Source organism: Callithrix jacchus, chromosome 7, assembly GCF_049354715.1.
Source record: "Callithrix jacchus isolate 240 chromosome 7, calJac240_pri, whole genome shotgun sequence".
Taxonomy (NCBI): domain Eukaryota; kingdom Metazoa; phylum Chordata; class Mammalia; order Primates; family Cebidae; genus Callithrix; species Callithrix jacchus.
The window spans coordinates 126,199,716-126,221,080 of record NC_133508.1 but is presented as its reverse complement, the minus strand read 5'-3'; the positions used below and the strand labels follow the sequence as shown (position 1 = coordinate 126,221,080).

The window sequence follows — 21,365 nt, the reverse complement described above, 5'->3', positions numbered from 1 at the left end:
GAGCTTATAATTTACTTTAATCAGTAAATAAATGACCAGCCAAACAGACAAATCGGAAAACGCTTTGTAGAGAATTAATAATAAAGTAATAGGCTGGTGTGATGTAGAATGGCTAAGAGGCTGCTATAGATTACATGGCAAGGAAAGGTCTTTTTAGTTGCAGTCATCTAAACTGAGATTTTATACACAAGAGCAGGATTTTTTTTTTCTGAGACGGAGTTTCACTCTGTCACCCAGGCTGGAGTGCAGTGGTGCAATCTCAGCTAACTGCCACCTCTGCCTTCTGAGTTCAAGTGATTCTCTTGTCTCAGCCTCCTGAGTAGCTGGAATTTTAGGTGCCCACCACCACACCTGCTAACTTATTTTTTTGTAGGGGCGGAGTTTGGCCATGTTGGCCAGGCTGTTCTCAAACTCCTAGGCTCAAGTGATCCACCTGCATTGGCTTCCCAAATTGTGGGAATTACAGGCCTGAGCCACCATGACTGGCCAGAATTCTATATTCTACTTTCTTTCTCTCTCTCTTTCTTTCTTTCTTTCTTTTCTCTTTTCTTTTCTCTTCTTTCTTGAGACAGTCTCACTCTGTCACCCAAGATGGAGTGCAGTGGCACCATCTTGGCTCACTGCAACCTCCACCCTCCAGTTCAAGCGATTCTCCTGCCTTAGCCCCCCGACTAGCTAGGTTTGGAGGTGTACACCATAACATCCTGCTAATGTTTTATGGGGTTTTTTTTGTTTGTTTTTGGGGGATTTTTTTGTTTGTTTGTTTGTTTGTTTTTGTATTTTTAGTAGAGACAGGTTTTCACCATGTTGGCCAAGCTGGTCTCAAATACCTGGCCTTAAGTGCTCCGCCACCTCAGCCTCCCAAAATGCTGAGATTACAGATATCAGCCACCATGCCTGGCCTATATTCTACTTTTTAATAAACATCTAGTATATGATTTTTCACAGCTAAAGTGTCCTTTAGCCTTAACATTTTGGTAACCTGAAGAGATTTATAGGTAGCTTCAGTGGCCCTTTTAAATCCACAGATTGTCTCTTTTTCTCTAAGATTTGATAACTTAGCTGAAATGCCATCCACTGATACAGCAGCCTTATACTGTAGACTTGAGAGAAATTTCTATTTGCCTAAATGTTTTTAGAAAGCTGGATTTTCTTTCTACTTCTAAGTGGCAATATTATAATAGAGTTTCATTGCCTTGATCTTTCATTTACCCGTGACGGATATCAATTTCCTTACAGGTAGAGAAGCAATTCAGAATGCATGCCTATCACGCCTCTGGAATCAACTAAAATGGCTTGCTGGAATTTTTGGAGGAAGTACCCCCTCAGCATAACCTAAGAGTCACTCATAGGTTCTTTATATATATCAAGGACCTACTATCATTCATCTTTTCAAACAACTTTTTAAATAACCTGTTTCTAACAACTTTAATTTACTGTTACAAATTGTGCTTTTACTAGTGACTGTTATCCAGAGGATTCTGAAATTTGAGTAGTTCCTAGATTAAAATACTCTGGATTTTATAGCTCTTAGAAATGGAATTTTCACTTACTGAAATGTAATACTCTTGACTACAAGCCTTATTCTTTGAATTAAGAATATTCTTATAGCTCTCTAGTTTAAAATGATGTGAATATAAATTTATACAAGGAAGAATACACTTATTAGAATGCTTCCAGTGATGAGAGATTGTATCATAGAAAGAACACTTGAAAGAAAGCTCACTTATCAAAAATGTTTACTTGGATTTTACGTAAGCTTATGATGTATCAGCTAGCTCTAAGTGTCTGATAATGATGTACCTATCATATGTTTATTCCTCTTCTCAATTTTTCTTTTATTTTATAGGATGTCTTTGGCCCAGAGGAGCCTCTGCTTTCTTAGTGGGAGAGCAGAATTCTTGAAGACAATTTCTTCCAAAATCCTCGGATTCTCTACTTCTGTAGGTATTGCTTACTTACAGATAAGTTATTGTACCTATTCATAACTGTCTTGAATTCTCTCTCTCTACTTTAATGCCACCATGACCACCTTTCTTCAGGCCCTCTCCCAACACAGAAGTCAGCTGAAGCCAAGGGAGTGGGTGTGCTTACCCAAGGTGACCATATGAAGCCATGGCACTAAATGGGTGTTTGTGTGCAGAATCATCCTTTGTGGAACTTTTATTAGACTACATATGCCAGGGCCCATCATGAGCTGTTCTGATTCTGTATATCTGGAATGTATTTTGAAAAATCTTTCCAGGTGATTCTGATGTATGTACCAGGCAAGAACCACTGGCAATGCATGATTCACACTTGCGGACTATTTGGGATAGCACTAAATCCTCTCCATACCTAGCAGTGGAATGGTTGGATTGCATAGTAGCTTTATGTTTTATTTTTCAGTAACTGCAAAAGTGTTTGTACCATTTTAACTACATTGGAAAAGTGTCTACACATCATCAGAGGCTTTGCATTTAAAACAGTCACACAGGGATAAAGAGATAAATATTCTTCCTATTGATGGGCAAATGAAAAAGACTGGCCAGTGTTACAAAAGCGATGATTAAATCAAGAAAGACTTGTCAGAACCAGCCATATAATTTCCTGTAAACCTACTTAGAATGTTCATTTCATCTACATAATCCTTAGTGTCATTGAAAACCTGCTGGGAAGGTTACCTCCAAGGAAGGGAATAGAATGGAGGATATGCTGTACTTTCCTGTATTACTTGCTTTTCTACAAAAATATTTTACTTATTACTTCTCTAATTTTAAAGAATGTTTTGAATGCTAAAAGAAAAATGTAGACGGGCATGGTGGCTCACACTTTGGGAGGCTGCAGCCAGTGGATCGCTTCACACCAGGAGTTCAAGACCACCCTGGGCAACATAGCACAACCCCATCTCTGTTAAACATACAGAAAAAATAGCTGGGTACATACCTGTAGTCCCAACTACTTGTGAGGCTGCAATGGGGGAATCACCTGAGCCCAGAAAGTCAAGGCTGTAGTGAGCCATGTTTGCACCACTGCTCTCCAGTCTCCCGGAAGGGAGAGAGGAAGGGAGGGAGGGAAAAAGTTTACTGCTATATAACAAGAGGAAGAAAAGGGAGAAGAGGGGAGGGGAGGGGAGGGCAAGGGAGAGGAGGGGAATGGAGGGGAGGGGAAGGAAGGGAAGGAAAGAAGGAAAGAAAGGAAGGGGAAGAAGGAAAGGGGAAGGGGGAGAGGAGGGGATACAAATTGCAATCTCAGCCGGGTGTGGTAGCTCACGCCTGTAATCCTGTAATCTCAGCAGTGCAGGCAGATCACCTGAGGTCAGGAGTTTAAGACCAGCCTAGCCAACATGGTGAAACCCCATCTCTACTAAAAATACAAAAATTAGCCAGGTGTGGTAGTGGGTGCCTGTAATCCCAGCTACTAGGGAGGCTGTGGCAGGAGTATCACTGGAGCACAGGAAGCACAAGTTGCAGTGAGTTGAGACCGCACTACTGCACTCCAGCCTGAGTGACAGAGGGAGACTCCGTCTCAAAAAAAAAAAAAAAAAAAAAAAATTCCGTCTGAAGGACTAAATCTGAAATGAAGATTAGTCTAACAAAGAGTGGCATGTGATGGGTTGTCAAGGGAGTATGTGGGAACTCCCTGTACTTTCTGTTCAACTTTGCCTTGAACCTAAAACTGCTGTAAAAAATAGTCTATTAATTTTTTAAAAAGAGCTTCTGAAATTTAAATGTCCACCAGAGAAGCACAAAAGCAACACTGGACAAAACCTTTTCTTTAGGTCTGTCCTTCCTTAAAGAAATCAACTCTCTCCCCCCGCCCCCGGCAGAGTCTCCCTCTTGTTGCCCAGGCTGGAGTGGCGTGATCTCGGCTCACTACAGCCTCTGCCTCCCGGGTTCAAGCGATTCTCCTGCCTCAGCCTCCCGAATAGCTTGGTCTACAGATGCCCGCCACCACTCCCAGCTAGTTTTTGTATTTTGGTAAAGATGGGGTTTCGCCATATTGACCAGGCTAGTCTCAAACTCCTGGGCTCAAGTGATCTACCCTGATAAGCCTCCCAAAGTGCTGAGATTACAGGCATAAATCACTGCATCCAGCCCAACCCTCTCTTTTGATATGAAAGTATTACCTTTTGGGCGGGGCGCGGTGGCTCAAGCCTGTAATCCCAGCACTTTGGAAGGCCGAGGTGGGTGGATCATGAGGTCAACAGATCGAGACCATCCTGGTCAACATGGTGAAACCCCGTCTCTACTAAAAATACAAAAAGTTAGCTGGGCATTCTGGCGCGCCTATAATCCCAGCTACTCAGGAGGCTGAGGCAGGAGAATTGCTTGAACCCAGGAGGTGGAGGTTGCGGTGAGCCGAGATCTTGCCATTGCACTGCAGCCTGGGTAACAAGAGCAAAACTCGATCTCAAAAAAAAGTATTACCTTTTGTACATTTAGGCCATACCCTACATCTTTGCCTCCTCTAGTGCAAAGTTACTCATCCTACTTGTATCTGAGAGAATCTTCTATTTTCTGAGTGGGCACTGGTTTTGGAGTGTATATATATTGTGTGCCATGAACTATGTTTTTCCACTTACGGCTTTGCCTCATTTAATTGCCATAGCACTTACATGGGGCAGGTATTCATTTTCCTGCTTAACAAATGAGGAAACTGAATTTCAGAGATGTCGGGTAACCTGCCTACTTCACACAATAGGAGTTTTGATGTTTAATTTTGAACTAAGATCTGGCTTGAAAACTCTTTGCATTAAACAACCTTGAACAATATCAATATACTTAGGATGTAGGTGTATTTTGATACTTACTTCAGTATACTTAGGATATCCTAAGTATATAGGATAACCTATATTGATATCCTAAATATATCAATATACTTAGGATGTAGGTGTATTTTGATACTTACAGATTCAAACTTACCAATCTTCCTGGTGCAAGTGCCCAGCAGAAACCTGTTTCTCAGTCTCAAACCCAAACTTCCAGTTGTCCTGATTGGTTCAGCCTGATTCTGTCCAACTCTGATTAAATTAGAGCTGTGATTGGGGGGCTGAGATTACACAGTGTAGGCAGGCAGAAGGGACCCAGGCCTATTGATACGCGTGAGGACAATATTCGCACCCTCTCTTCACTTACTCCTCCAAGGTCTTGGCTTGAGCCCAATTTTTTTTAAGAGAACAAATCAGGCTTTTTGTTCTTGGCTTGACCTAACTCCATATCCTGGCATTCCAGCCATGTATTTACACATGTTATCAGCTCTTGGATTTAGAGAAATCCTTGTTTGCAGTAAGCTTGTTTCTTTAAAGTAGCTGTTAAAAAAGATAATTTTCAGAAAAAAGTTAAATCATGACTCATACAAATATAAAAACAGCATGTGCTAAAGATTTTTATTTTACTCATGTGATATGAGGGAAACAGACAGAAGTGATAACCAGTACAGAGCAAAGTCAATAAGCACAAATTTATATGTAGTAAAGGAACTGGATTGCGAATGAAGGCAAAACTCTTTTTTCCACAGGGTAGAGGGAAGATAATCAAAACTAGAACTGGAGTCTGCATGTCTATCACTTAGCTTCAATTTATAAAAGCACAGAATAACTGAAGGACATATTCTAGCCTTGTAAATATCAGCTGTAAAGCTGTGCTGTGACCAGTACATAGTTCTTTTTGGTTTTTTGGGGTTTTTAAATTTTTATTTATTATGCTTTTTTTTAAATGAGACGGAGTTTCGCTCTTGTTACCCAGGCTGGAGTGCAATGGCGCGATCTCGGCTCACCACAACCTCCGTCTCCTGGGATCAGGCAATTCTCCTGCCTCAGCCTCCCAAGTAGCTGGGATTACAGGCACACGCCACCATGCCCAGCTAAGTTTTTGTATTTTTAATAGAGATGGGGTTTCACCATGTTGACCAGGATGGTCTCGATCTGTTGACCTTGTGATCCACCCGCCTCGGCCTCCCAAAGTGCTGGGATTACAGGTGTGAGCCACCGCGCCCGGCCTTTTTTATTTATTATGCTTTAAGTTCTGGGATACATGTATAGAACGTGCAGGTTTGTTACATAGGTATGCATGTGCTATGATGGTTTGCTGCACCTATCAACCCATCATCTACATGAGGCATTTTTCCTAATGCTGTCTCTCCCCAGCCTCCCACTCCCTGACATACCCTGGTGTGTGATGTTCCCCTCCCTGTGTCCATGTGTTCTCATTGTTCAACTCTCACTTATGAGTGAATACATGCAGTGTTTGCTTTTCTGTCCTTGTGTTAGTTTGCTGAGAATAATGGTTTTCAGCTTCATCCATGTCCCTGCAAAGGGCATGAACTCATCCTCTTTTATGGCTGCATAGTATTCCATGGCATATATGTGCCACATTTTCTTTATTCAGACTATCATTGATGGGCATTTGGGTTGGTTCCAAGGCTTTGCTATTGTGAACAATAGCAAATAAATATACGAGTTCATGAGTCTTTATAGTAGAGTGATTTATAATCCTTTGGGTATATACCCAATAATGGAATTGCTGGATCAAATAGTATTTCTGGTTCTAGATCCTTGAGGAATCGCCATACTGTCTTCCACAATGGTTGAAGTAATTTACACTTTCACCAACAGTGTCAAAGTGTTCCTTTTTTCTTCACATCCTCTCCAGCATCTGTTGTTTCCTGACTTTTTAATGATTGCCATTTTCTCCATGTGGTTTTGATTTGCATTTCTCTAATGACCAGTTACGATGAGCTTTTTTTCATATTTGTCGGCCACATAAATGTCTTCTCTTGAGAAGTGTCTGTTCATATCCTTCGCCCACTTTTTGATGGAGTTGTTTTTCTTTTGTAAATTTGTTTAAGTTCTTTGTAGATCCTGGATATTAGCCCTCTGTTGGATGGCTAGATTGCAAAAATTTTCTCCCATTCTGTAAGTTGCCTGTTCACTCTGTTGATAGTTTCTTTTGCTGTGCAGAAGCTCTTTAGTTTAATGAGATCCCATTTGTCAATTTTGGCTTTTGTTGATATCGCTTTTGGTGTTTTAGTCATGAAGTCTTTGCCCATCCCTATGTCCTGAATGGAATTGCCTAGGTTTTCTTCTAGGGTTTTTATAGCTTTAGGTCTTACATTTAAGTCTTTACTCTATCTTGAGTTAATTTTTGCATAAAGTGTAAGAAAGGGGTCCAGTTTCAGTTTTCTGCATATCATATGGCTAACCAGCGTTCTCAACACCATTTATTAAATAGGGAATCCTTTCTCCATTACTTGTTTTTGTCCAGTTTATCAAAGATCAGATGACTGTAGATGTGTGCTGTAATTTCTGAGGCATCTGTTCTGTTCCATTGGTCTATATATCAGTTTTGATACCAGTACCATGCTGTTTTGGTTACCATAGCCTTGTATTATAGTTTGAAATCAGGTAGCATGATGCCTCCAGCTTTGTTCTTTTTGCTTAGGATTGCCTTGGCTATACGGATTCTTTTTTGGTTCCATTATGAATTTAAAGTGGTTTTTTTCTAATTCTGTGAAGAATGTCAATAGTAGCTTGATGGGGATAGCATTGAATCTATAAATTCCCTTGGGCAGTATGGCCATTTTCACGATATTGATTCTTCCTATCCATGAGCATGGAATGTTTTTCCATTTGTGTCCTCTCATTTCCTTGAGCAGTGCTTTGTAGTTCTCCCTGAAGAGGTTCTTCGCATCCCTTGTAAGTTGTATTCCTAGGTATTTTATTCTCTTTGTAGCAATTGTAAATGGGAGTTCACTCATGATTTGGCTCTCTTTGTCTATTATTGGTATATAGGCATGCTTATGATTTTGGCACATTGATTTTATATCCTGAGACTTTGCTGAAGTTGCTTATCAGCTCAAGGAGATTTTGGGCTGAGATGATCAGGTTTTCTAAATATACATTCATGTCATCTGCAAACAGAGACAATTTGACTTCCTCTCTTTCTATCTGAATACCCTTTATTTCTTTCTCTTGCCTGACTGTCCTGGCCAGAACTTCCAGTACTGTGTTGAATAGGAGTTGTGAAAGAGGGCATTCTTGTCTTGCACTGGTTTTCAAAGGGAATACTTCCAGCTCTTGCCCATTCAGTATGAGATTAGCTGTGGGTTTGTCAAAAACAGCTCTTACTATTTTGAGATAGGTTCCATCAGTACCTAATTTCCTGAGAGTTTTTAGGATGAAGCATTGAAGAATTTATTGAAGGCCTTTTCTGCATCTATTGAGATAATCGTGGTTTTTGTAATTGGTTCTGTTTATGTGACGGATTATGTTTATTGATTTGCATATGTTGAACCAGCTGTGCATCCCACAGATGAAGCCAACTTGATCGTAGTAGATAAGCTTTTTGATGTGCTGCTGGATTCAGTTTGCCAGTATCGTATTGAAGATTTTCACTTTGATGTTCATCAGGGATATTGGCCTGAAATTTTCTTTTTTTTGTTGTATCTCTGAGATGTTTTGGTATCAGGATGATGCTGGCCCCATGAAATGAGTTAGGAAGGAGTCTCTCTTTTTCTATTGTTTGCAATAGATTCAGAAGGAATGGTACCAGCTCCTTTGTACCTCTGGTAGAATTCAGCTGTGAATCTATCTGGTCCTGGCCTTTTTTTGGTTGGTAGGCTATTAATTACTGCCTTAATTTCAGAACTTGTTACTGGTCTATTCAGGGATTCAACTTCTTCCTGGTTTAGACTTGGGAGGGTGTATGTGTGCAGGAAATGTATCCATTTCTTTTAGATTTTGTAGTTAATTTGCATAGAGGTATTTACAAAATTCTCTGATGATAGTTTGTATTTCTGTAGGATTGATGGTGATATCCCCTTTATCATTTTTTCTTTTCTTTGGTTTTTTTTTTTTGGCAGACTGGCACTTACACAGACACGGCAGAAGGACTCAATAAGAAAATACACTCTGTGTTCTGGTGAACCCCCATCACCACCCACACAGAACACTCTGGGCTGAGAAGAAGGAAGGGCACAACCATAAATAAAGACTAGGAGGGAAGGTCACTGCTTGAAGGGCAAATACAGGCGGGGCACGCACTGCCAGGAGGAAACGGGACCTGTTCTTTCCCGGGAGAGAGCGATGCAGTGGCACAGGAAAATAGTGGCGCTGTACTTAGAAAACTATGCATCTGGAAGTCTCCAGTGCATAGTTTTCTATCAAAGTACAGATTTTTTTTTCCCAGCTATATTATCTCTCAGAGGGAGTCTAAATTGCTTCCCTTTCACTCAACAGATCTGTTCAGTCAATGGATGTTGAATAGATACAGCATATTCAGGCACAAATAATTCTTTATAAAATAAAAAACTAGGCCAGGCACGGTGGCTCACGCCTGTAATCCCAGCACTTTGGGAGGCTGAGGCAGAGCAAGACTCCATCTCAAAATAAATAAATAAATAATAAAATAAAATAAAAAACAAAATATATGTTGCTTCAAAGTTCCAGTTAAGGCCAGCCATGGTGGTTCACCCTTATAATCCCAACTCTTTGGGAGGCCAAGGCAAGAGGATCACTTGAGGCTAGGAGTTCGAGACCAGCATGGTCAACATGCTAAAATCCCATCTCTACTAAAAATACAAAAATTAGCCATGTATGATGGCGCATGCCTGTAATCCAATCTACTCAGGTAGCTGAGGGACAAGAATTACTTGAGCCTGAGAGGCAGAGCTTGCAGTAAGCCAAGATTGCGACACTGCACTCCAGCCTGGGTGACAGTGCGGGACTCCGTCTACAAAAGAAAAGAAAAAGCTACAAAAAAGGGTTCCTGTTAAATATACACACTTTTGAGTCTAATATAATTGCATTTTTTCTTTATGTATCCTTAAGTCATCTTTCTCTGCTTTATATTTCCACTTCTGAGTTTTGCTTTCATTTCTTCCACCATTATAGGAACATTCTGTTGTTTTCCTCTGCCATCTGGTGGCAAAAGAAAGTAATTTTCCTGATTTTTTGAATGGAGAGTCATAGGTTAAAAGGCATCCAAAATCTATGAGATAATTTTGTTAAAGGCAGCTTGCTTAGGGGGTGCTTGGTCCAGAGGGAGAAAGAGGGCATGATTTCAGAATACTCCGGCAGCTTTTTAAATGTGGCTTTATCAAGTTACAGCAAATTGTATCCATTTAGAATTACAACTCAATGATTATTTTGACAGATGTGTATGCTGTGAAGCCACTGTCACCATCCACAAGCAGAACACTTCCATCACCCCAAAAAGATTCCCCAAGATCCTTTGCAGTCCATCCCTCATGCCGCTGATTTGTCTTTGTCGCCATATATTAGTTTTCTTTGTGTTGTTGTTTAGTATTTTATATAAATGGGATTGTGTAGCATGTACTTTTTTGTTTATGGTTTCTTTCACACACATAATGAATGTGAAATTCACCAGCTCATGGTGTATCAGTAGCTCATTCCTCTTAATGCTGAGTGGTATCCCATTATGTGAATATGCCATTATTTGTTTTTCTGCTCGCCTGTTGATGGACCTTGGGATTGTTTCCAGTTTGGGAGTACTGCGAATAAAACTTAGGAACATTTATATATAAGTCACTGTGTAGACATAGGTTTTCACTTCTCTTGGGTAAATACCGAAGAGTAGAATGGTTGGCTTGCATGGCAGATTTATGTTTAACATTTAAGTAACTGCTAAACTGTTTGTTTTCCAAAGGGTTTATACCCTTTTATATTCCCACCAGGGTTATATAGAGTTCCAGCTGCCTAACATTCCTGCCAACACTCAGTTTTTGGCCATTCGGATGGGAATCTAGTGGTATCTCATTGTGGTTTTATGTTGATTTCCCAGGTGATGAATGCTGGTGAGCATCTTTTAAGGTACCTTTTGCCCAGTTTTGTATCTTCTGTGAAGTGGCTGTCAAATCTTTTCCCACTTTTAATTGGATTGAGTTGTAAAAATTGTTTATATATTCTTTATTAAAGTCCTTTGTAAGATACCTGTTCATAAATACTTTTCTTTCATTCTGTGGCTCAGAATCTGCAACTTTTTAAGAGATATTTGAGCCCACTGAATAATATATAGATTTTACAGTTTTTTTAAGTCAAGCAATAATAATCAATAACAGTTTCGGAGTGTTTATCTCTCAGTCCCTCTGTGGTCATGAAGGTGGGAGATGTGACTCTGTTTAGTCTCAAGTAAAGAAATGCAAACTGAGAGAGTGGGTACAAATGAGATGAAGCAAAGTCCTGTGATAGTCAAGGTTTCTGTTACCATTCAACCTGGCTGCACCTCTGCCTTTCCCTTGGTAACATGAGCTTTCTAATGAATTATCCCTTTTCACCTAAACTGTTTAGGATTGAGTTTGCCTCATGCAACTAAGAGATCTGATTACTATTAACTTTGGAGCTTCAAAGGCATCTTATGCACTGGTCTCTTCTTCACCGTCCAACCTGAAGCATATACTCTGCCCTTAAGCAAAAATCACAACTCCACCAGATGTGGTGGCTCATGTCTATAATCCCAGAACTTTGAGAGGCCAAGCCAAGAAGATGGTATGAAGCCAGGAGTTCGAGTCCAGCCTGGGCAAAGCAAGACCCTCTCTACAAATGAATGTTTAAAAAAAAAAAATTAAGGTCAGTCATGGAGGCTCACACCAGTAATCTCAACACTTTGAAGGCCAAGGCAGGAGGATCACTTGAACCCAGGAGTTTGAGACCAGGCTAGGCAACATAGCAAGATTCTATCCCTGTCAAAAAATAAAAAATAATAATAAGAAGAAAATTAGCCAGGTGTGGTGTCACACACCTGTAGTCTCAACTACTCAGGAGGCTGAGGTGGGAGGATAACTTGAACTTGGGCAGCAGAGGCTGCAGTGAGCCATGATTACACCAGCTTGAGCAACAGAGCAAGACTGTCTCAAAAAAAAAAAGGCATACTGGCACATGCCTGTCATCTCAGCTACTTGGGAGGCTGAGGTGGAGGTTGCTTTAGCCAGGAGGTTGAGGCTGCAATGAGATGTGATGGTGGCACTGCACTTCAGCCTGGGTGACAGAGCAAGACCCTGTCTCAAAAATAAAAAAAGGCGGCTGGGCACGGTGGCTCAAGCCTGTAATCCCAGCACTTTGGGAGGCCGAGGCGGGTGGATCACGAGGTCAAGAGATCGAGACCATCCTGGTCAACAAGGTGAAACCCCGTCTCTACTAAAAATACAAAAAATTAGCCGGGCATGGTAGCACGTGCCTGTAATCCCAGCTACTCGGGAGGCTGAGGCAGGAGAATTGCCTGAACCCAGGAGGCGGAGGTTGCGGTGAGCCGAGATCGTGCCATTGCACTCCGGCCTGGGTAACAAGAGCAAAACTCTGTCTCAAAAAAAAATAAAAATAAAATAGAATAAATAAAAAAATAATAAATAAATAAAAAAAGGCAACTTCACCCAGAGAAGTAACGAAATCTCATGGAAGCATGAGCAGTCAACACAATTCTATAGCAGGAAAAAAAAGGCAAAAAAGCTAAAAAGGAATATAACAAAGTTTCTTTTTAAGATAGATCTGTATTTAAACGAAAAAAAATGCTTAGGAAGTGGGATAAGTGCTAAGGAATGAACGAATACTAAGTGTCATCACTGTAATGGTTGAAACATCAAAATACATGTAACATATGATACATAATGTATATATTATATACATAAATATAAATATACATAACATTTTTACCTTATAAACTTTTTAAATGTTTAATTTTTGACTCTTTTATAATAACACTTAGCTTAACACACAAACTATACAAACTATTTTAAGATATTTTATGTCCTTATTCTATAGCTTTTTTCTATTAGACATTTTATTTCATTTTTTTACTTTTTTGTGTGTTAAAAACCAAGACACATACATTAGCCTAGGCCTACCCATGAACAGGATCATCAATAACACTGTGTTCTACACCCATGTCTTGTCCCACTGAAAGGTCTTCAGGGGCAGTAACATGCATGGAGCTGTCATCTGCTATGACAACAATGTCCTCTTCTATAATATCCTGAAGGACCTGATTGAGGCTGTTTTATAGTCAACTTGTTTTTGAATAAGGGTACACTCTAAAATAACAATAAAAGGTATGGTATAGTAAATACGTAAACCAGTAACATAGTAGCTTGTTATCAAGTACTGTGTACTGTACATAATTGTATGTTCTAGATTTTATATGACTGGCACTGCAGTAGGTTTGTTTATACCAGCATCACCACAGACACATGACTAATGCATTGTGCCACAGTGCTAATGCTACAATGGTTAGACACCACTAGGCAAGTAGGAATTTTTAGCTCCATATAGTCTTTTTTTTTTTTTAGACTGGGTCTCACTCTGTTGCCCAGGCTGGAGTACAGTGGCATGATCCTGGCCCACTGCAACCTCTGCCTCCTGGGTTCAAGTGATTGTTCTGCCTCAGCCTGAGTATCTGGGACTATAGGCGCTTGCCACCATACCTGGCTAATTTTTGTATTTTTAGTAGAGACGGAGTTTTACCATGTTGGCCTGTCTGTTCTGGAACTCCCGACCTCAGGTGATCTGTCCTACTTGGCCTCCCAAAGTGCTGGGATTACAGATGTGAGCCACCATGCTCGGCCTGCTTCATAGTCTTATGGGACCACCATCATATATGCAGTCTGTCATTGGCCAAAACATGTTCATGCAGCACATAACTCTGTGCTGTATATATAATGTAAAGCTTCAATAAATGTAAATCAAAAGTTCATATGTTTAGTTTGATAGAACTAGATAACTACAGTATTGAGGATATTGTCCTTCTTGTGATAATTAGGTTTTTTTACAATAGAGCATTCACCTACATCAAACTTTAAAATGAAGGGAAAAATATCAGAGACCATATAATTAAAATACATAATAGAAACACCAAAATGCATTGTAAAACACTGGAAAAAACAAATGCCCAGCAATAGGGGAATGAATGAGTAAAATATGATTCAAAAACAACCAAAAATACACATTGTAATTAAAAGTGAAATTTTTATGACTCAGGAAATTAAAATACTTAAGATACAGTACTCTGTTAAGAGACAATGAAAAGTATTTTTTAAATGACACAGGATTGCAACTACAAAACCCTACTTCGTACATCTAAAAGACAGTGACAGTTTGGGTCCCCCAGCATCCCCAGGCCCCTCATGAAAGGGGTACTCACTTTTGCTCTTTTCTTGGTCCTTAAGTGTGGTATCCATCTGCTTCCCAAGCCTGATTCTCTGTTTTCACCTCTCCAGCCATTAGCTTTGTGTTTCATATTTCTGGCCTTTTCTTGTACTTATTGTTATTGTTACTAATAGTAAACGTTTTGGCTGTGACCCTGGCATCTCTGGATGAAGACCTGATTCACAGCTCATACAACACAGATATCCACAGCCTCGATTCCCCTAGCTTCAGCCCATCATTTAGGAAAACTTTTTCTGTACCTGTTCCATCCCACCTGCCTCAGGTCTTATGGAAAGAGTCCTAAAAATATATCCAACTGAAACTCTGTTGTACTAGGGTCTAAGATAAACATATATACTAGTTTTTTTCATCTGTTAAAACTTTTAAAGACAATCTTTTCCTTATCTTTGTCTAGATTGCCACCTGGTGGTGAATTTCTAGAACTTCATTGTTTTAGACTCAAGTTAACAAAAGTAAGGTTAAAGATGCTACTTATGGGCCAGACGCGGTGGCTCAAGCCTGTAATCCCAGCACTTTGGGAGGCTGAGGTGGGTGGATCACGAGGTCAAGAGATCGAGACCATCCTGGTCAACATGGTGAAACCCCGTCTCTACTAAAAATATAAAGAATTAGCTGGGCATGGTGGCACGTGCCTGTAATCCCAGCTACTCAGGAGGCTGAGGCAGGAGAATTGCCTGAATCCAGGAGGTGGAGGTTGCGGTGAGCCGAGATTGCGCCATTGCACTCCAGCCTGGGTAACGAGCGAAACTCTGTCTCAAAAAAAAAAAAAAGATGCTACTTATGATTTCCCTAGTAGTTTTGCCTTAATAACATAGAAGTACAGGCCTTTAATCACCCTGGTAGCCAAAGTCATGTCACAGGGTTAGCTGGTCCAGGAATTATACAAGCCTTATAGACATTCCCTTACTTGCCTGGGACTCATGCCCTATGGATTCCCCATAGGATTCCAGATTTATTTTATTTTATTTATTTTTATATATTTTTTGAGTCGAAGTCTCACTCTGTTGCCCAGGCTGGATTGCAATGGCATTATCTTGGCTCACTGTAACCACCACCTCCCGGATTCAAGCAATTCTTCTGCCTCAGCCTCCTGAGTAGCTAATATTATAGGCGCCCACCATCACACTTGGCTAATTTTTGTATTTTTGGTAGAGATGGGGTTTTGCCATGTTGGCCAGGCTGGTCTTGAACTCCTGACCGCAGGTGATCTGCCTGCCTCAGGCTCCTAAAGTGCTGGGATTACAGGCCTGAGGCACAGAGCCCAGCCCCAGGTTTATTTTAATTACCTGATACTGGATCTGCTCTGGGAAGTAGTTCTTACTTAGGCAGTGAGCACTTGGATGTACTACTGAATTTTTGTGACTTTGAACATCGTACAGTATCTTGTAAACTTTCACCAGTGTGTTAGTTCTCTCGGGTTGCCTTAACAAAGTACTACGAACTAGGTGGCTTAGATAGCAACAGTTTATTCCCGCACCGTCTGGGAGGCTAAAAGTCTGAGATAAGTGTCAGGAGGGCCAGTTCCTTCTGGGGGCTGTGAAGATTATTCTATACCTCCCCACTGTCTTCTGGACTACCTGGAAATCTCTGCTTTCCTTGGCTGGCAGGAACGTCACAGTCTGTGCCTTCATCTTCACACAGGGTTCTCACTGTCTGTGTCTATGACCACATCTTCCCTTCTTATAAGAACACCAGTCGTATTGGATTAGGGTTCACTCTAATGACCCCATCTTAACTAATTATATCTGCAGTAACCCTACATCCACATAAGGTTACATTCTGAGGAACTGGGAGTCAGGACTCCAACATATGAAACTAAGGGGGACACAGTGCAACCCGTAACAACCACGTATCTCATTATACCTCCAGACTTCATTTCCACCACATTGTTTTTCACAATTATTTGCTGCTCTTCCCTGCTAGACAGTTACATTTCCTTGCCCCACTGATGTGAGGCTTAGCCATGAAATTGCTCTGCCCAATAAAATATGAAAAGAAGTGATGTGTGCACATCCAAACAGAACCTTTTAAGAGCTTTTTCCCTCTGACTTCAAACAGGCAGTGTTCCAGATGGAGGCTGTTTCATCAGCCTATGTCTCAGAATGACAGTGACACAGACCAGGGCAGCAGCTGAACCTTAGTGGATGCGCAGTATGAACAAGAAAACCTTTATGATTTTAGGTGACCAAGACTTTGGGGTCATTTATCACTGAAGTATAAATTAACTTTAGCTGACTGACACAGCTAACTGATACCATAACTTCACCCCTGTAAAGTGAGTGAGGTGTTTTTTTTTTTTAATTCATTCATCAGATAGTTATTGAAAACTTGCTATGTGCTAGCATAGAACTATATGTTGGATACTGTGATGGTGTCACTTTGGCTATGACATGGTACCCAGATATTTGCCAAACATCAGTCTAGATATTTCTGTGAAGGTATATTTTAGATGAGATTAACATTTAAATCAGTAGACTTTCAGTAAAACCAATAACCATCCATACTATGGGTCGGCTTCATTCAGTCGAAGACCTTAAGAGGAAAAGACTGAGGTCCTCAAGGAAGAGGGAGTTCTGACTCCAGCTGCAGCATCAGTTCTTCCCTGAGTCTCCAGCCTGCTCTGCAGATTTCAGATTTGCCGACCCCCACAAACACATAAGCCAGTTCCTTAAAATAAATCTTTCACCCATTCTATTGGTGCCATTTCTCTGGAGAACCCTGACTAACGTAGACAGACATCAGTGAACAAGCTATGCTTCAGTCTAAGGGAAGATACAGACAGTAGATTCTTGAATATGTTTCATTCCACATCATTTCATTATAATGTTGGTAAGGAAAAAAATTGATTTCAGGTCAGGACCACTGTCAATGTGGAGTTTGCACATTCTTCCCATATCTGCATGGGTGTTCTCTGGGCACTCCAGTTTCCTCCCACATCCCAAAGCAATGTACATGAGGTGAACTGGCGTGTCTAAATGGTCCCAGTCTGAGGTGAGTGTGGGTGGGTGCAAGTGCCCCCCTCAATGGGATGGCATCCTGTCCAGGGTTGGTTCTCAGGATAGGTTCCAGCCACTGCAATCCTGAACTGGGATAATTGGGCAAATAATTATCTTACTTTTTGTTAGTCTTTCTTAAATGTATATATAGCTCACATTTATTTCAATGTTTCATATTAGAAGTGTTTCAGTCTTTATTTAGAAGTGTAGTAATGTGTTTGTGACCAGAAATATGCAGAAGGAACTGAACTCTTACTTATCTCAGTTAGCCTATGGTAAAATTGGTCATGCTGTATATCATTTTGCTTAAGGCTACAGTTTCCAAGAACCTATCTGACACTTTTAAGTGATGATTTGCTGCACTGCATTTAATGGAAACACATAGGAGAAGCACCTGACCCTGACTAGTAGAACCAAAGAAGGCTTTCGGGAGGGAATGAAGTCGAATTTGAGAAGTGCACATGCCAGGTAGAGTAGGAATTAGCCAAGTCCAAGGATGGGGTGGTGGGGACTAGAGATTGAACTGAGTAGAGAACATACATTCTCAACAAAGACATGAGCTCCCCCAGGAGAAGAAAATGGGTGCTTGGCAGACAAGATAAATCTTAACTATATTACACTTTTGTCACCAACGAAGCTCAGTTCTATCTGACAAAATCATATTCCTCTTAATATTTGATTGAGGGGAAGGGAGATGACTAGGAAAAATGCCTAAGAAGCCTCTTTAGGTGGGCACTGATAAAAAAGACATTGAGAAACATTGGTATAGAAAGAGTGTTTGGGCAGAGGAAAGATCACACATAAAACTACTGAAATGAGAGAGAACATGGACTATTTGAAATATTAGAATAGGTGTGGCATAGAATTGGGAGAGAAGAGGGAACAGGAAGAACAATGAGAGAAGAGGCCAGTCTAGAATTTTAAAGAAAGTTAAACCTGAAAGTACATTCCAACCTCAATTATCTAATTAATTTTAAGAAAAGTTGGACTCTGTGTCTAAATTGTCTACAACACATCATACTCTTTTATGTACAAATCATCCTGTGTGTTTGTGGTCACTACTGAATGAATTAAGCCTTAGACATTGTTTTAGAGATAGAAAAGAGCATTTGTTAAGATACATGTTTCTACCTATTGTGCTGGAACTTGGTAGTTCTACAGTTGTCTCTCGAATAGCATCAGCATCATGTTGAGATGGGTTCTTATAATGCTATTATAAGCGTTTTAACCTCAGGAGAATTTTCATGTGATTTACTTCACTGATGTTTCAAAGATTAAAAATATTAGACTAAAAAGGGTATTTTTCTTAGTCCCATTATTTAGAATAGAATGAGAACAATGGTCTATTTAATAACCATTATCATTATCTTCTTCCCAGATTGAATTAAAATTACATTAATATTCTATTAGAAAATTCTTTGCAAAAATGCTGTCAATCATTTTTTTTATTTCTACCAGCTTGTTAACAATGAACTCAAAGCTAATTCAATACTTTTGAGAGATAGTATAAAACTTAATTTTAGAATCTGAAGAACTAAAAAATTGTATGTTATGTGATAATTATTAACTCCTAGTTTTCTACCACAGCCTTAGCTTAGAAGTTCTTATTATGTAACAGACAATGTAAAATTATATAATAGTTCTGAGTATGGATTCTGGAGTCAGACCCTCTAGGTTCAGATCCTGAGTTGAACCTGTTTGGGTTTAAATGTTAATAGCTTTTATAAACTTGAGCAGTTGTGGAAAGTTGTGGGATCTTAACCTCTCTGTACTTCATAGTTCTAACTATGTAACAGAACTACTACATAGGGTTTTTGTAAATATATGTTAATAATGAGTTAATTATGTAAAGCACTTAGAACAGTACCTAGTACATACGCAGTACTCAATAATGTTAGTGATTATTATGGAACCCCTTACTGAGTAGCTTTAAAACCATTTGTTGAGTCTTTCCTGATGCCATACAAGGAACTTAATTGTGAAACTCTTAGTACATCTTACCTAAAATGATCTTCAGAGTGTGGCTTAAGATTTTTTTTAACTGACTTTTTTTTTGCATTATTATTTTTTTCTTTACTACTACAAGCCTTCAGACTGATTAGCTTTCTAGGCTAGGATGATACTTTTTGTCCTTAGGTGAGATGAACATCTAAAGTTCATTTTAAAAAGCACTTCTTACAGCCAAGCATGGTAGCTTACACCTGTAATCCCAATGAGAGACCAAGGTAGGAAGATCACATGAGGCCAAGAGTTTGAGACTAGCCCGGCAACACCACAAGACCCTGTCTCTATAAAAAATACTAACAAACAACAACAACAAAAAATAGCTGGGCACAGTGGGATATGCCTATATCCCAGCTACTCAGGAGACTGAGACAGGAGGATTGCTTAAGCCTGGGCAGTTGAGGCTGCAGTGACCCAGGATCGCACCACTGCATTCCAGCCTGGGCAAGGCAGCCAGATCTAAAAAAAAAAAAAGAGGCATTCTTTCAGTAGTAGGTAGGAGATGACTTTCTCTTCAGAATTTTGTGTTGGAGTCTAAGATTTATCTTTTAGGACTACTATTTACAGTGCAACAGTAGGGAAAAGGAAGAGTGACCCATGATTTAGTGGCACTTTAAAATTTTGACTAAAGCAATTAAATTCCTTTCAATATTTATATATTTCAGAAAATGTCATTGAAATTCACAAATGCGAAACGAATTGAAGGACTTGACAAAAATGTGTGGTGAGTATCTTAGAACAGACAATAATAATTTAGTGAGGTTTTCCTACATATTTTTATATCTTTAGATGAGAGGTTTTTTTGTCTCATCCACAGTCTATAAATAAATGTGCTTATTTAATTCATCCATTAAATGAAAATGGAAGGAAGTTAGCAATCCATACACTGAATGTTCATTTAGCACACATGGCGGACACGGGACATATGGCAGAGAAAAGGACAGATGTTGATGCCCTCATGGAACTTACCTTCCAGTCCAAGAACTTTTCTTATTAGTTCTGTTCTCTAATAGTTGATAAGAGAACTTAGCAGCAGCTGGAATTGTTGAGAAAAAATATATATATGGTTAAAACGTGGCTAGCAGGAAATTGAGTTTGTAAGGGTTCATAAATTCAGCTATCATTCTATTTGGTAAACTCATTTTTGTGGGTGGTAAATGTTTGTTGGAAACTCACTTTTTTTAAACCTATAGGACTAAACTAGGTCTTGTTTTTCAGTTTTGTCATAAGCCTATAAGATGTAAAAAGCAAACTTTATAATTGTAGTACTTATTAATATTAATTTTTTTTTCAATCTTAGGATTGAATTTACCAAATTGGCTGCAGACCCTTCTGTTGTGAATCTTGGCCAAGGCTTTCCAGATATATCCCCTCCTATATATGTAAAAGAAGAATTATCAAAGATTGCAGCAATTGATAGCCTGAATCAATATACACGAGGCTTTGTAAGTATATCAGGACCATATAGGGCATGAGCTGTTATTTTGGGGGGGGTGTGCTTTTTTTACATATATATGTAAGTGACTTTCTGGGACCAGCTGTCCCACCCTAACAACCACAGGAACTCCTGCCCTTGCCCTATGTCCTGAGATGAGCCTTCTCCTACTTCCAGCCCCTCTACACTTTTCTTTTGGCCCTAACTTTTCTTTTGCTCTAAGATGGGATCCTGTGGCAACAACAAGGTAAGGAACAATATTCTCTTGAGATGTGCCTTTTCTATCTCATCAACATTCATTCAGCCTTAGCACTGACCCCTTATTTAATATACTCTATATCCAACTAGTACCTTTTTCCACCCTGTCCCAGCTCACTCCCATCCTTCTGTAATGAAATGCCTATGACAGCCAAAGATTTTCCAGATCAGATGTACCTTTGAACTGTAGACTTGTATCTGTTGTGTCAAAAGCCATGCGATTATCATATGCCTGACCACTTGTCTTTTCCTTTTATGATATTGTGGGAAATAGAGAGGGGAATGGTATAGGAGGAAGCCTGTTTTTTGTCTTTTATAGTGATCTAACTACAAAAATCCATAGAAGAGCTTGGCTTTGGGAATCCCACAGAGAAAAAGCAGTGAAACTTACCTGTGTCACAGGGTTTGACACTGGTGAGAATCCCTGCTCTTCTAGACTCTCACTCCCCAACCCACCCTACAGACCCCTATTTTATACCTACTCAACATAACCCACTCCCCGGCCTATACAAATCCA

At 39.8% G+C, this 21,365-nt stretch overlaps 1 protein-coding gene across 7 annotated transcripts in view; it reads left to right on the top strand.

Annotated features, from left to right (window-relative positions):
- Window positions 1–21,365, top strand: part of KYAT3 (kynurenine aminotransferase 3) — a 76,837-nt gene that overhangs the window by 12,992 nt on the left and 42,480 nt on the right. For 4 of the 7 annotated variants that reach the window (XM_009001639.5, XM_009001637.5, XM_078332376.1 and 1 more), the window contains exons 2-4: window positions 1,850–1,943; window positions 19,821–19,879; window positions 20,456–20,600. In XM_009001639.5, coding sequence (XP_008999887.3) covers window positions 1,851–1,943; window positions 19,821–19,879; window positions 20,456–20,600 — 297 coding nt within the window. In that variant the 5' untranslated portion in view covers window position 1,850. Of the gene's footprint in view, window positions 1–1,239; window positions 1,353–1,849; window positions 1,944–19,820; window positions 19,880–20,455; window positions 20,601–21,365 lie in introns of all 7 variants that reach the window. The other 3 variants (XM_054236499.2, XM_078332374.1, XM_035252065.3) reach the window with 3 other exon arrangements.